This window comes from Entelurus aequoreus, linkage group LG08 (genome assembly GCF_033978785.1).
Source record: "Entelurus aequoreus isolate RoL-2023_Sb linkage group LG08, RoL_Eaeq_v1.1, whole genome shotgun sequence".
NCBI lineage: Eukaryota > Metazoa > Chordata > Actinopteri > Syngnathiformes > Syngnathidae > Entelurus > Entelurus aequoreus.
In genome coordinates, this window is record NC_084738.1 from 67,323,595 (window position 1) to 67,336,094 (window position 12,500).

The 12,500-nt window shown below is 39.9% G+C and overlaps 3 protein-coding genes across 5 annotated transcripts in view; 1 reads left to right on the forward strand and 2 right to left on the reverse strand.

Annotated features, from left to right (window-relative positions):
- rbm18 (RNA binding motif protein 18) overlaps nucleotides 1–10,370 on the reverse strand; it is a 29,707-nt gene extending 19,337 nt beyond the window's left edge. Inside the window, exons 1-2 of one of the 2 annotated variants that reach the window (XM_062057138.1) lie at nucleotides 10,142–10,370; nucleotides 4,883–4,998 (exon numbers count right to left, since the gene is read on the reverse strand). In XM_062057138.1, the coding sequence (XP_061913122.1) occupies nucleotides 4,883–4,989 (107 nt within the window). In that variant the 5' untranslated portion in view covers nucleotides 4,990–4,998; nucleotides 10,142–10,370. The remainder of the gene's footprint in view (nucleotides 1–4,882; nucleotides 4,999–10,141) is intronic. The other variant, XM_062057140.1, reaches the window with a different exon arrangement.
- Nucleotides 1–12,500, reverse strand: part of si:ch211-243g18.2 (uncharacterized protein LOC559906 homolog) — a 237,527-nt gene that overhangs the window by 156,394 nt on the left and 68,633 nt on the right. The gene's annotated exons all lie outside the window — the stretch shown is intronic.
- The window catches only part of mrrf (mitochondrial ribosome recycling factor), a 45,317-nt gene continuing 43,207 nt past the window's right edge, over nucleotides 10,391–12,500 (forward strand). The window contains exon 1 of one of the 2 annotated variants that reach the window (XM_062057135.1): nucleotides 10,391–10,542. The gene's annotated coding sequence lies outside the window, so the exon portion shown is untranslated. Of the gene's footprint in view, nucleotides 10,543–10,571; nucleotides 11,040–12,500 lie in introns of those variants that run through there. The other variant, XM_062057136.1, reaches the window with a different exon arrangement.

Sequence of the window (12,500 nt, forward strand, 5' to 3'; positions counted from 1 at the left end):
ATCCGTGCAAAGGCACACAACTTGTTATCTTCCACTGCAAGTTGTCTCGCAGCAGCAGTTTCTGTTTCCAGACTCTGCCTGCTAAACAGCCAAGGACGGACTTCAAGTACCTCAGCGAAGATAAGACGACAACAAAGCAGAGACAAGGCGAAATCACAAGGCCCCAGCACATTCCGTTCGGAATAATCACGTATTGTGCGTGCTGAGCTGCTCGCGTGATATGTGTGACCACTCCCTTAGATGCAGCCTCAGTGATGTTAACTAGGGAACTCCCGAATAAATAGAGGAGCGCGTGGGACTGCCCCTCAGAGCGTGGTGGGAGACAGTAACTGAGTGTGCAGCCCCAAACGTTATTCCTCATGAGCAAAATTTAACTCTGTCTCTGCCTGATTCCTTGCTTCTTGTCTTGTTTAATAGATAGTTCGGTGTTTGAATCTGACCAAATGTTCATGTGTCTACAAGAAGTTTAAAGTCCATGGCACTGTAGCTAACCTCCCTGGATGTGGACAGGAGAGAAAAAATGATGAACGAAGGATTGTTAGAATTGTGGATAAAGAACCTGGACCAAACAAATTCAAGATGACCTGCAGACACAGGGTACAACAGTGTCAGCTCGCACTATCATCTCAATGAAAAGGCTAGGAGACCCAGGAGGACCCCGCTGCTGACACAGACACATAAAAAAGCAAGACAAAAACTTACCAGAGGAAGCCAAAATCCTTCTGGGAGAAGGTCCTGTGGACAGGTGAGACTAAAGTGGAGCTTGTTGGTAAAGCACATCATCACACTGCTTACAGAAAGCAAAATGAGGCCTTCAAAGAGAAGAACACCATCCCTACAGTCAACATGGTGGAGGTTCACTGATGTTCTGGGCTTCTGGTAGCGGATGCCTTGACTGCGTGCATGGCATCATGAAATCTGAGGACTATTTTGGGGCATAATGTAGTGCCCAGTGTCAGAAAGCTGGGTCTCTGTCAGAGGTCATGGGTCTTCCAACAGGACAAAGCATACTTCAAAAAGCACACAAAAATGGCTTAAGACAAAGTTCGGAAGTGGCCATCAATGATCTAAATCCTATAGAACATCTGTGGAGAGATCTAAAAACAGCAGTTGGGAAAAGTTCAAATCTGAGAGACCTAAAGCAGTTTGCAAAAGAAGAGTGGTCCAAAATTCCAGTAGCAAGGTGTAAGAAACTCATTGATGCTTACAGGAAGCCATTGATTTCACTTATTTTTCCCAAAGGGTGTGCTACCAAATATTAAGTTGAGGGTGCCAATCAATTTGTCTACTCCATTTTGGAACTTCTGTGTAAAATAATATCAGATTAGGATTTTTCGGGGTGTTTTTTTTTGTCTTGTTCCAATGCAAACAAAATAAATAAAAATGTGAATACCAAAGCATTCGTCATTTCAACTATTTTCTGGGAGAAGTGCGGCATTATCTGACAGAAATGCAGGGGTGCATACATTTTTGGCCATGACTGTAGAGGCGTTCGTGAATCGAGGTTCCACTTTTAGACTACAGGCCCGACATAAAAAGTGTGTTTGTCCACAAAGGCATACTGTAAATGGCTCCATGTAAAAGTTTGTAAATGGAGGTTCCACTGCACTTGGAAAATACCTAACTTTAAGGGGGGGGGGGGCCGATGCCTCCTTGGCAGAGTTAAAAATACAAAATATAAACAGTGGCTGTGTGCGTAAATGCGGGCGCGTTTACAATGCAAGACACTCCAAGAACATTTTTGGACACTCGCGGCAGAACCACAATGGACTGCCTATCTCACGGGAGCAGTAAAAAGCACCGGAGGAAAGGGAGGGGGGTGCGGGTGGAGGAAAGGGTGGGAGAGTAAAGTTCAGACAGGGAATATGTTGGCGGCGGGGTGAAAGGTGGAGGATACGGAGAGGTGAGAAGCCAGGTAGTGGGAGGAAGAGGAAGAGAGTTGCTTCCAGATAAATGACAACACAGTTTAGTGTCCACCAGAACGGACCAAAGAGATGGAAAGTTGGGGACAATAAGATTCATCCTCACAAATGTTGTTATTAGTGTGATAAATAACCGCAAGAGGTGGAGCTTTTTTTTGGCCAATCATAATTATCGAGGTCTCACTCTGTGCATCGCTCTCAGCACGTTTCTTTAAATGTGATAGTAACTGAACGCAGTGAGCCCTCTTTTCAGTCATCCACAATCTTCGTCTCTGCGAATCACGGACAGAAAGCGGCCGCGACTCACCGGGAGAAGTTCCGCAATGTAAGAAAAATGAGGAGGACAAACAAAAGGATTACAAAGCCAAATGTCCTGGTGTGGGATGGGCAATATGAGCCCATCAACAGGCACGCACATGCGAGAATGCCATAAAGACAATGTCCCACCTCTATTTCAAACTGGGGGAAAAAGGCACTTTAATGTGGTCAGAATTAATTACTTTTTTAATTAAATAAATACAAATTATTACTTTAATGATATAAATAGTGCGGAAACATTTTTTTTGCTTACAGGAATAAGCCCTTTTTTTTTGTTTTAGTTTATTTATTTAGGATAAAGTTATTTACCTTACAGTACAATTCTGCAGCAATGAGAAATAAAGATATATATTCTTTTAAATGGTGATTACTATATATTATGATTACATTATAAACACTGTACAGTTTTTATGGTTTATTTCTCCGGTTAATAACAATAACAATAATCAATCAATCAATCAATCAATGTTTATTTATATAGTCCTAAATCACAAGTGTCTCAAAGGGCTGTACAAGCCACAACGACATCCTCGGTACAGAGCCCACATAAATAATAATAATGCATTCGATTTATATATCGCTTTTCTATACACTTGACACTCAAAGCGCGCAGAAAAGAGAGAACCTATCATTCATTCACTCCACATTCACACACATGAACATGTCTTCCTTCACGCCCGATTTTTGCAGTTCATTGCATTTTTATGTATAAAATATAAAAATTGCAAAGCAAATCCCCAAGAACACAAAATTAATTGTTTTGAAATGGCCCAGTAAGAAGAGTACAGATGGATCTTCTATGAGGGGACATGTCCTGGCAATCAAGGCCGATTTGGAGCTCTACTGAAAGGAACAGAGGGAATACTATACTGTGCTTTCCGAACTATAGAGAAATTGGATGAATAAACGGCAACCACTTAATTAAAAAAAAAAAGTTTTCATTGTTTCCATATATTAGCCGCACCGGACTATAAGTCGCAGACATACACGTTGTGAAATGAGTTATTTACACAGAAATCATTTGTAAATTAATTGTTTCCAAATGATGTCTATAACACGGCAGTAAAACGGCCGATCAAACAAAACAGAAGTCATTGCAGTTGGACCCACAAGCTGCGCAAGCTAGCTCTCCAATCAGCTAAACAGACTCAATAACTCCACGGTGACGTTTTGGTGAATTTACTGAGGAATTTGTGAAAGTGAAACAATACAAAAAGAATGCCATTGTAAGTTAATAATACTAACAAAGACATTCGTGTTAGCATTGTAACTACTGCTAATGACGCTAGCTTGATTACATTACAATAACACGTACAAATAAGCATGAAAACACTCCTACAGACATCACACACGGGACGGTTTAGTAAGTAAGAATTGTTTTAGTTATATTGTAAAACTTGCTAACATTGCTAGGAGTGATGAACGAAGAATCCATATGCGTAAAAACGCTATGGTCGATTAGAAAGACGAAACGGCACTCTTACTTCCGGTTCAAGGCTTTAAACGACAGGAAAAACTGTAGGCATTCAGCCAGCAGCACCTGTAGTGAGCGGATGTGTCCAAAAGATAGCGCCACAGCAAAAACAATAACAAACAATTTCAGTGCTTTTGCATTTGTTTAATAAAAACGATTTACTTTATGGCCGTCAGCGAAGAAAAATCCATTAATTAGCCGCACCGTTTTAAAAGCCGCAGGGTACAAAGCGTAAGCAAAAAGTCCAGAATTTACAGTATATATTTGCCATAAATCAATTAACGTTTAAAATATCATTAAGAAAAATTTGGCAAATAATTGTGCTCTTGCACTGCAGGTCTAAAAGCTCACAAACAAAACAGGAGCTAATTCCTCTTCTCAGTCAGCAACCAGGGGCATTTCTCATGTTTTTCTTCCATGCGGCGAACCGGTGGCTACTTAAACAGAAGTGGAGTAGAGCATAGCAAAGCAAAGGGAAGGAAACGCCTGTCTAGACGCCCGCCAGAGCTACGGCGTGTATGTTCTGCACAAGCCCACCAACAGGCATGCAAAAACAACCCGAGTACGAACAAAGTCCACATCAAGCTCCCAACTATGTACTTTGGGGCTGTTGTCATAAGGTTGCGTGAATATGATAGAAAATAAACAAACAATAATGCAAAAAAAAAAAACGCAAACAGAGGTCCAGGCTGACAGCGAGAGAGTAAACAGGGCAGGTGGGTGAAGAATGATGGCTGCCCACTTTTGCTGAGCCTCCACGCCTTGATGCCTCTTTTTCACACACCCCAGCGCCGTCTGCTCAGTCTCAGCCTGCAACACACACACATGCACTACACACACACGCACTACACACACGCAGTTCATCAATCATGCACACAATGCAGTGCCTCTCCGGGAGACTTTAGAAAGCAAAGTTTGGGATTTACAACATAGGCTGCCAAACATCAGCCTCGCCGTCCGCCGCTTTCACGCTGCTCAAAGTTGGCAGCTTTCTGCGTTTGGAGTCGGATTTGTTAGCTTTGCGGTGAAATGTGGATTTGTGTTTACTTCTGAGGACGCTTGACGTAGTTATTTATTATGCCACGTCGTCCACTGATTGTTGACAATCTTTCCCCCCAAAGTTAGTAAACACTGCAGTGACATAATACCACACTGGACATTTACTTACTCTGTGATTTTGGGGTCGATGTTGCCTATCCACAGACGGTTCCCGTCATGGGTGCCACTCTCGGAGATGATGGAAGCATTTTCCACAGTCTCTGCGGCAGACGACATGTGTCCTCTCTAGGGGATGGAAATAAACAATGTAACGCTCAGCCTCTCTGAGAGTATTGGTAACCTACATGCTTTCATTTGGAAATAACCCCAGAGCTACCTTTTTCTTTAGTTTATTCATCAAATGTTAGGTTATGTTTAACATGTGCATACAATGCCACTAATTATCTAATGTAAAAGTAAGAAATGTGTCGCCAATCATCAATACAGATAACAAACTAGCTAGTAACGTTATTGTGTGAATGCTCCAAAGGTTTTCTACACCAAAATTCATCTATTTATTATTCAACAACTTCTTCTTCTTCTTCTTCTCCAGATTTTGGCGCGCTCTACCTTCCACATTTTTCACCTGATTCAAAGCGTTCCAACTTCAAACTGTTCAGCCTACTCGGGAATCGCGGGCTTTCTCTTGACAAATTCCAAAAACTCCCAGATTTCCAGGTTTTCCGGGACATTTTTCCCATTCAAAATTAATTGGCCATTTTTCAAACTTCCGCCATTTTCACATTTTTCAACCGATTCAAACCATTCCACCTTCAACACATTACATCCTGGAAATTCAAAAGTACAATTTTTCCCACTTCTAAAAAATTCCAGGATTTTCCAGAATTCCTGGTTTTCCAAAGCCCTATTTCCACCCTTTTTTCTGGCGACTACTCCTTCCACATTTTTCACCCGATTCCAATTGTTCCAACTTCAAAGTGTTCAGCCTACTCGGGAATGGCGGGCTTTCCCTCAACAAATTCCAAAAATTCCCAGATTTCCCAGAATTACAGGTTTTCCGGGACATTTTTCCCATTCAAAATAAATTGGCCATTTTTCAAACTTCCGCCATTTTCACATTTTTCAACCGATTCAAACCATTCCACCTTCAACACATTCCACCATCCTGGAAATTCAAAAGTACAATTTTTCCCACTTCTAAAAAATTCCAGGATTTTCCAGAATTCCTGGTTTTCCAAAGCCCTATTTCCACCCTTTTTCCTGGCGACTACTCCTTCCACATTTTTCACCCGATTCCAAGTGTTCCAACTTCAAACTGTTCAGCCTACTCGGGAATCGCGGGCTTTCCCTCAACAAATTCCAAAAATTCCCAGATTTCCCAGAATTCCAGGTTTTCCGGGACATTTTTCCCATTCAAAATAAATTGGCCATTTTTCAAACTTCCGCCATTTCCACATTTTTCAACCGATTCAAACCATTCCACCTTCAACACATTCCACCATCCTGGAAATTCAAAGTATAATTTTTCCAACTTCTAAAAAATTCCAGGATTTTCCAGAATTCCTGGTTTTCCAAAGCCCTATTTCCACCCTTTTTTCTGGCGACTACTCCTTCCATATTTTTCACCCGATTCAAAGTGTTCCAACTTCAAACTTCAACTTTGCGGGCTTTCCCTCGACAAATTCCAAAAATTCCCAGATTTCCCAGAATTACAGGTTTTCCGGGACATTTTTACAATTCAAAATGAATTGGCCATTTTTCAAACTTTCGCCATTATTACATTTTTCAACCGATTCAAACCATTCCACCTTCAACACATTCCACCATCCTGGAAATTCCAAACTACCATTTTTCCAACTTAAAGGCCTACTGAAATGATTTTTTTTTATTTAAACGGGAATAGCAGATCCATTCTATGTGTCATACTTGATCATTTCGCGATATTGCCATATTTTTGCTGAACGGATTTAGTATAGAACAACGACGATAAAGTTCGCAACTTTTGGTCGCTGATAAAAAAAAGCCTTGCCTATACCGGAAGTAGTGTGACGTCACAGGAGGTAGGATTCCTCACATTTCCCCATTGTTTACAATGGAGCGAGAGAGATTCGGACCGAGAAAGCAACGATTACCCCATTAATTTGAGCGAGGATGAAAGATTCGTGGATGAGGAACGTTAGAGTGAAGGACTAGAGAGGCAGTGCAGGGTGTATCTTTTTTTGCTCTGACAGTAACTTAGGTACAAGGGTTCATTGGATTCCACACTCTCTCCTTTTTCTATTGTGGATCACGGATTTGTATTTTAAACCACCTCGGATACTATATCCTCTTGAAAATGAGAGTCGAGAACGCGAAATGGACATTCACAATGACTTTTATCTCCACGACAATACATCGTTGAAGCTCTTTAACTACGGAGCTAACGTGATAGCATCAGGCTCAAATGCAGATAGAAACAAAATTTAAAAAAACCCTGACTGGAAGGATAGAGAGAAGATCAACAATACTATTAAACCATGAACATGTAAATACACGGTTAATAATTTCCAGCTTGGCGAAGCTTAACAACTGAAGCTAATTTAGCTACGGAGCGGCGGCGGGCGTTGTAGCTTTCAACGACACCCCGGCCGCCATCAGAGTCGGCAAGAAACATATATTTCCCCAAAGTTACGTACGTGACATGCACATAGCGACACGCACGTACGGGCAAGCGATCAAATGTTTGGAAGCCAAAGCTGTACTCACGGTAGTGCGTCTGCTATCCAGCTCAAACACAACACAACCTCCCGGTGTTGGTGTAGGCCACCGCTAATACACCGATCGCACCTACAACTTTCTTATTTGCAGTCTCCATTGTCCATTAAACAAATTGCAAAAGATTCACCAACACAGATGTCCAGAATACTGTGGAATTGTTCGATGAAAACAGAGCAGTTTGTATGGTGACACATTGGGTCCGAATACTTCCGTTGCCGTCGTGACGTCACACGCATACGTCATCATACCGAGACGTTTTCAACCGGAAGTTTAGCGGGAAATTTAAAATGTCACTTTATAAGTTAACCCGGCCGTATTGGCATGTGTTGCAATGTTAAGATTTCATCATTGATATATAAACTATCAGACTGCGTGGTCGGTAGTAGTGGGTTTCAGTAGGACTTTAAAAAAAATTCCAGGATTTTCCAGAATTCCTGGTTTTCCAAAGCTCTATTTCCACCCTTTTTACTGGCAACTACTCCATCCACATTTTTCAACCCACTTCAACCGTTCCACCGTCAAAACATTCCTCTTAATTAGGACAAAAAAACAAGTTGTTTTTTGAACTGGAAAAAATCCCGGTTTTCCCAAAATTCCAGGAATTCCGTAATACAATTTCTCAATTCAACATGTTACTACTTCAACATTTCTTGACCGATTTGGAAAATTTCAACTCAATCAAACTATTCAAGTTTTTTTTTTTTACCATTTCCCAAAAAATTCCCGCTTTTTATGAAATTCCCATTGAAATGAATGGAACATTCTTCAAATTTCCACAATTCCCACATTCTTCAACCCATTCAAACCATTCCACCTTTGACAAATTCCACCATTCTGGAAATTCAAAGTACCGGTACCCGTTTTCCAAGTTCATAAAAATTCCAGATTTTTCCCAAAAATTCCAGATTTTCCCCAAATTCCCTAATACCATTTACTACTTCAACATTTCTAACACCAACCAATTCAGCTCATTCAGGACATTCGTGCTCTTAATAATTATTTCCCCCAAAATCCCAAATTTCCAGGAAGTTCCCATTGAAATGAATGGGACATTTTTCCAAGTTGCACAATCCCGACATTTTTCAACCTATTCAAACCATTCCAACATCAACACACTCCACTCATCCTGGACATTCACACTAACACTTTCCCCAAGTTCCAAACCAAATTTCCGTTTTCCTGGAAATTAAAACTCTTCAAAATCTTTTTTGTAAGGGGCGCCGGGAGTTGGCAGACCCGTCAGCGATCCTGTTCTGTCTCCCTGTAATGTTTGTCTGCTCTTGAATGGGATTGTGCTGAAAATATTAATTTCCCCTCAGGGATTAATAAAGTATTTCTGATTCTGAACATCGAAACCATTCCAACATTCAAACTATTTCAGCTTTTAAATGATTTCAACATTCAAACCATTTCTACATTCACCCTATATTTCATTAGCATTTCAGTTCAGCGTCAGCTCTTCAACATTCAAACTATTCTTCCATTCATACTACATTCTGTCAGCATTTCACTTCAACATTCACACACAATTCCTTCAAAAATGGTCTCTTCTAGTTGTTATTAAAGTTTGTTTAGAATAAATTTCACATTGTTTTTTGTAGTTTTTAATTACAACATGTCCGAAGAAGAATAGGAAGATGTAGTCTAATGATGCCCCTTTTCTACTTATGTCTAACACTTCCTGTTGTAACAGTTTTTTCTGCTTATGTCTAACACTTCCTGTTGTAACACCGTTTTTTTCTACTTATGTCTAACACTTCCTGTTGTAACACAGTTTTATCTACATACAGTATGTCTAACACTTCCTGTTGTAACACAGTTGTTTTTACTTATGTCTAACGCTTCCTGTTGTAACACAGTTTTTTCTACTTATGTCTAACACTTCCTGTTGTAACAGTTTTTTATACTTATGTCTAACACTTCCTGTTGTAACAGTTTTTTATACTTATGTCTAACACTTCCTGTTGTAACACAGTTGTTTCTACTTATGTCTAACACTTCCTGTTGTAACACAGTTTTTTGTACTTATGTCTAACACTTCCTGTTGTAACACAGTTTTTTTATACTTATGTCTAACACTTCCTGTTGTAACACAGTTTTTTATACTTATGTCTAACACTTCCTGTTGTAACACAGTTTTTTCTGCATATGTCTAACACTTCCCGTTGTAACACAGGTGTTTATACTTATGTCTAACACTTCCTGTTGCAACAATTTTTTCTACTTATGTCTAACACTTCCTGTTGTAACACAGTTTTTCCAACTTATGTCTAACACTTCCTGTTGTAACACAGTTGCTTCTACTTAGGTCTAACACTTCCTGTTGTAACACAGTTGTTTCTACTTAGGTCTAACACTTCCTGTTGTAACACAGTTGTTTCTACTTCGCTCTAACACTTCCTGTTGTAACACAGTTGTTTCTACTTATGTCTAACACTTCCTGTTGTAACACAGTTGACATCATTGAATAATAAACAGCTCTCACACATATCTCATAAATGGGACATATCTCTGCGACAGACAACTACCTTTAATTCTAACCGCTTTCACAAGTGTTTATTAACTCTAATGTAGCAATAATGAGGGTAAAAATGACAAATGGAGATATTAGACAGCTTTATTCGAGAAGTTTGGCGGCTATCTGCTAGCTTGACGGGGGGCTAGCACTTACCTCTATGCGCCGTCAAACTTCCTCGAGAAAAAGGGGACTTCTTCTCCGACGTGACTTGCTTCTAATCCCACTTTTGGGATACTTCACGGATGTTAAACACTACCCACGCTCATGGTGGAACTCTATCTGGCCGTCTTCTTGGTGAAAACTAGTTGCGACGAGTACGGGCAGCGGGGCTTTGCAGCCGTCCAACAACAAAGGCGCGTTGTGATGACGTTTCAAGAGTAACCGGAGCGCGCTCGATTTTAACTTTAGTATATCCCGAACGCACGCGGAGTGTCAGAGTCTAGTGAGCTCCCCGCCCAGTGGTACGTGTGGTGTACATTTCAAGCGCTACGACGACGACACAGATGTCAAGTATGGCTTCCCCTCGCCAGCATGCGTCTGTGAGTAAGTAGCAGGTAAGTGCACTTACTTGGTTACTTGGTACACGTACTTGGTTACGTGGTACACTTACTTTCATTTACTGGAACTATATTTGATGAAATGACATCGTTGGGTTGCTGTCGGACGGAGACATAACATGTCTCACAACGCCGACCTTCACGCTGCTAACTTAATTAATCATTCTTTTTAATCAATTAACCAACACTCGGCTTGTTAATTCCGTCACTTTTTTTTATTTTAGTGTCTACTATCCGCAAATACAACTGAATGGAGGCAACTGGACTCTTATCTCATCAATCGGATTATATGATGTTATTAATGATGAGCTACAAACATATTATCAATCTATTTGACTTCAACCAAAATTAACTTACCAGACCAAAACATAAACGCGATTCTTAAAAATACATATTTCTTGATTGAGATCTTACATTTAGTGTGCAGCTTCATGATAGAGAAGCTCTCCATGTTTCATCAGTGTGAGAACTACTTTGACAAAAAGAAAGCAGAGGTGAGATATTTGTCTGTTATTTACGTGACTGGCAACATTTCAAACTATTCTTTATTTGTGGTCATTAAATAGAAGCACGATGTCAGAATGTAACACTTACACAACTATTAAAGAGTTGCTGTATCACTAGCTAAGTGTTGAAGACACTTGTAGTGTCACTCTCATAAAGTGCAGTGTCACTATCATAAAGTGTAGTGTCACTATCATCAAGTGTAGTGTCATTATCATATAGTTTAGTGTCACTATCAAATTGTAATGTCATGATCATTAAGTGTAGTGTCATTATCATAAAGTGCAGTGTGACTCTCATAGAGTGTAGTGTCACTATCATAAAGTGTAGTGTCACACTCATCAAGCGTAATGTCACTCTCATAAAGTGCAGTGTCACTATCATAAAGTGTAGTGTCACTATCATAAAGTGGAATGTCACTCTCATAAAGAGTAGTGTCACTATCAAAGTGTAGTGTCACTATCATAAAGTGTAGTGTCACTATCATGAATTGTAGTGTCACTATCATCAAGTGTAGTGTCACTATCATGAAAGTGTAGTATCACTCTCATAAAGTGTAGTGTCACTATCAAGTGTAGTGTCACTATCATCAAGTGTAGTGTTGCTATCATGAAAGTGTAGTGTCACTCTCATAAAGTGTAGTGTCACTATCATCAAGTGTGGTGTCACTATCATGAAAGTGTAGTGTCACTCTCATAAAGTGTAGTGTCACTATCAAGTGTAGTGTCACTATCATCAAGTGTAGTGTCACTAACATAAGGTGTAGTGTCACTAACATAAAGTGTAGTGTCACTATCATAAAGTGGAATGTCACTATCAAAGTGTAGTGTCACTATCATAAAGTGTAGTGTCACTATCATCAAGTGTAGTGTCACTCTCATCAAGTGTAGTGTCACTCTCAAGTGTAGTGTCACTATCATAAAGTGTAGTGTCACTCTCATAAAGTGTAGTGTCACTATTAAGTGTAGTGTCACTATTAAGTGTAGTGTCACTAACATAAAGTGTAGTGTCACTATCATTAAGTGGAATGTCACTATCAAAGTGTAGTGTCACTATCATAAAGTGTAGTGTCACTATCATAAAGTGTAGTGTCACTATCATCAAGCGTAATGTCACTCATAAAGTGTAGTGTCACCCTCATAAAGTGTAGTGTCACTCTCATAAAGTGTAGTGTCACTATCATAAAGTGTAGTGTCACTATCATCAAGTGTAGTGTTACTCAAAGTGTAGTGTCACTTTCATAAAGTGTAGTGTCACTATAATCAAGCATAGTGTCACTCTCATAAAGTGTAGTGTCACTCAAAGTGTAGTGTCACTCATAAAGTGTAGTGTCACTCTCATAAAGTGTAGTGTCACTCTCATAAAGTGTAGTGTCACTCTCATAAAGTGTAGTGTCACTATCAAGTGTAGTGTCACTATCAAGTGTAGTGTCACTATCATCAAGTGTAGTG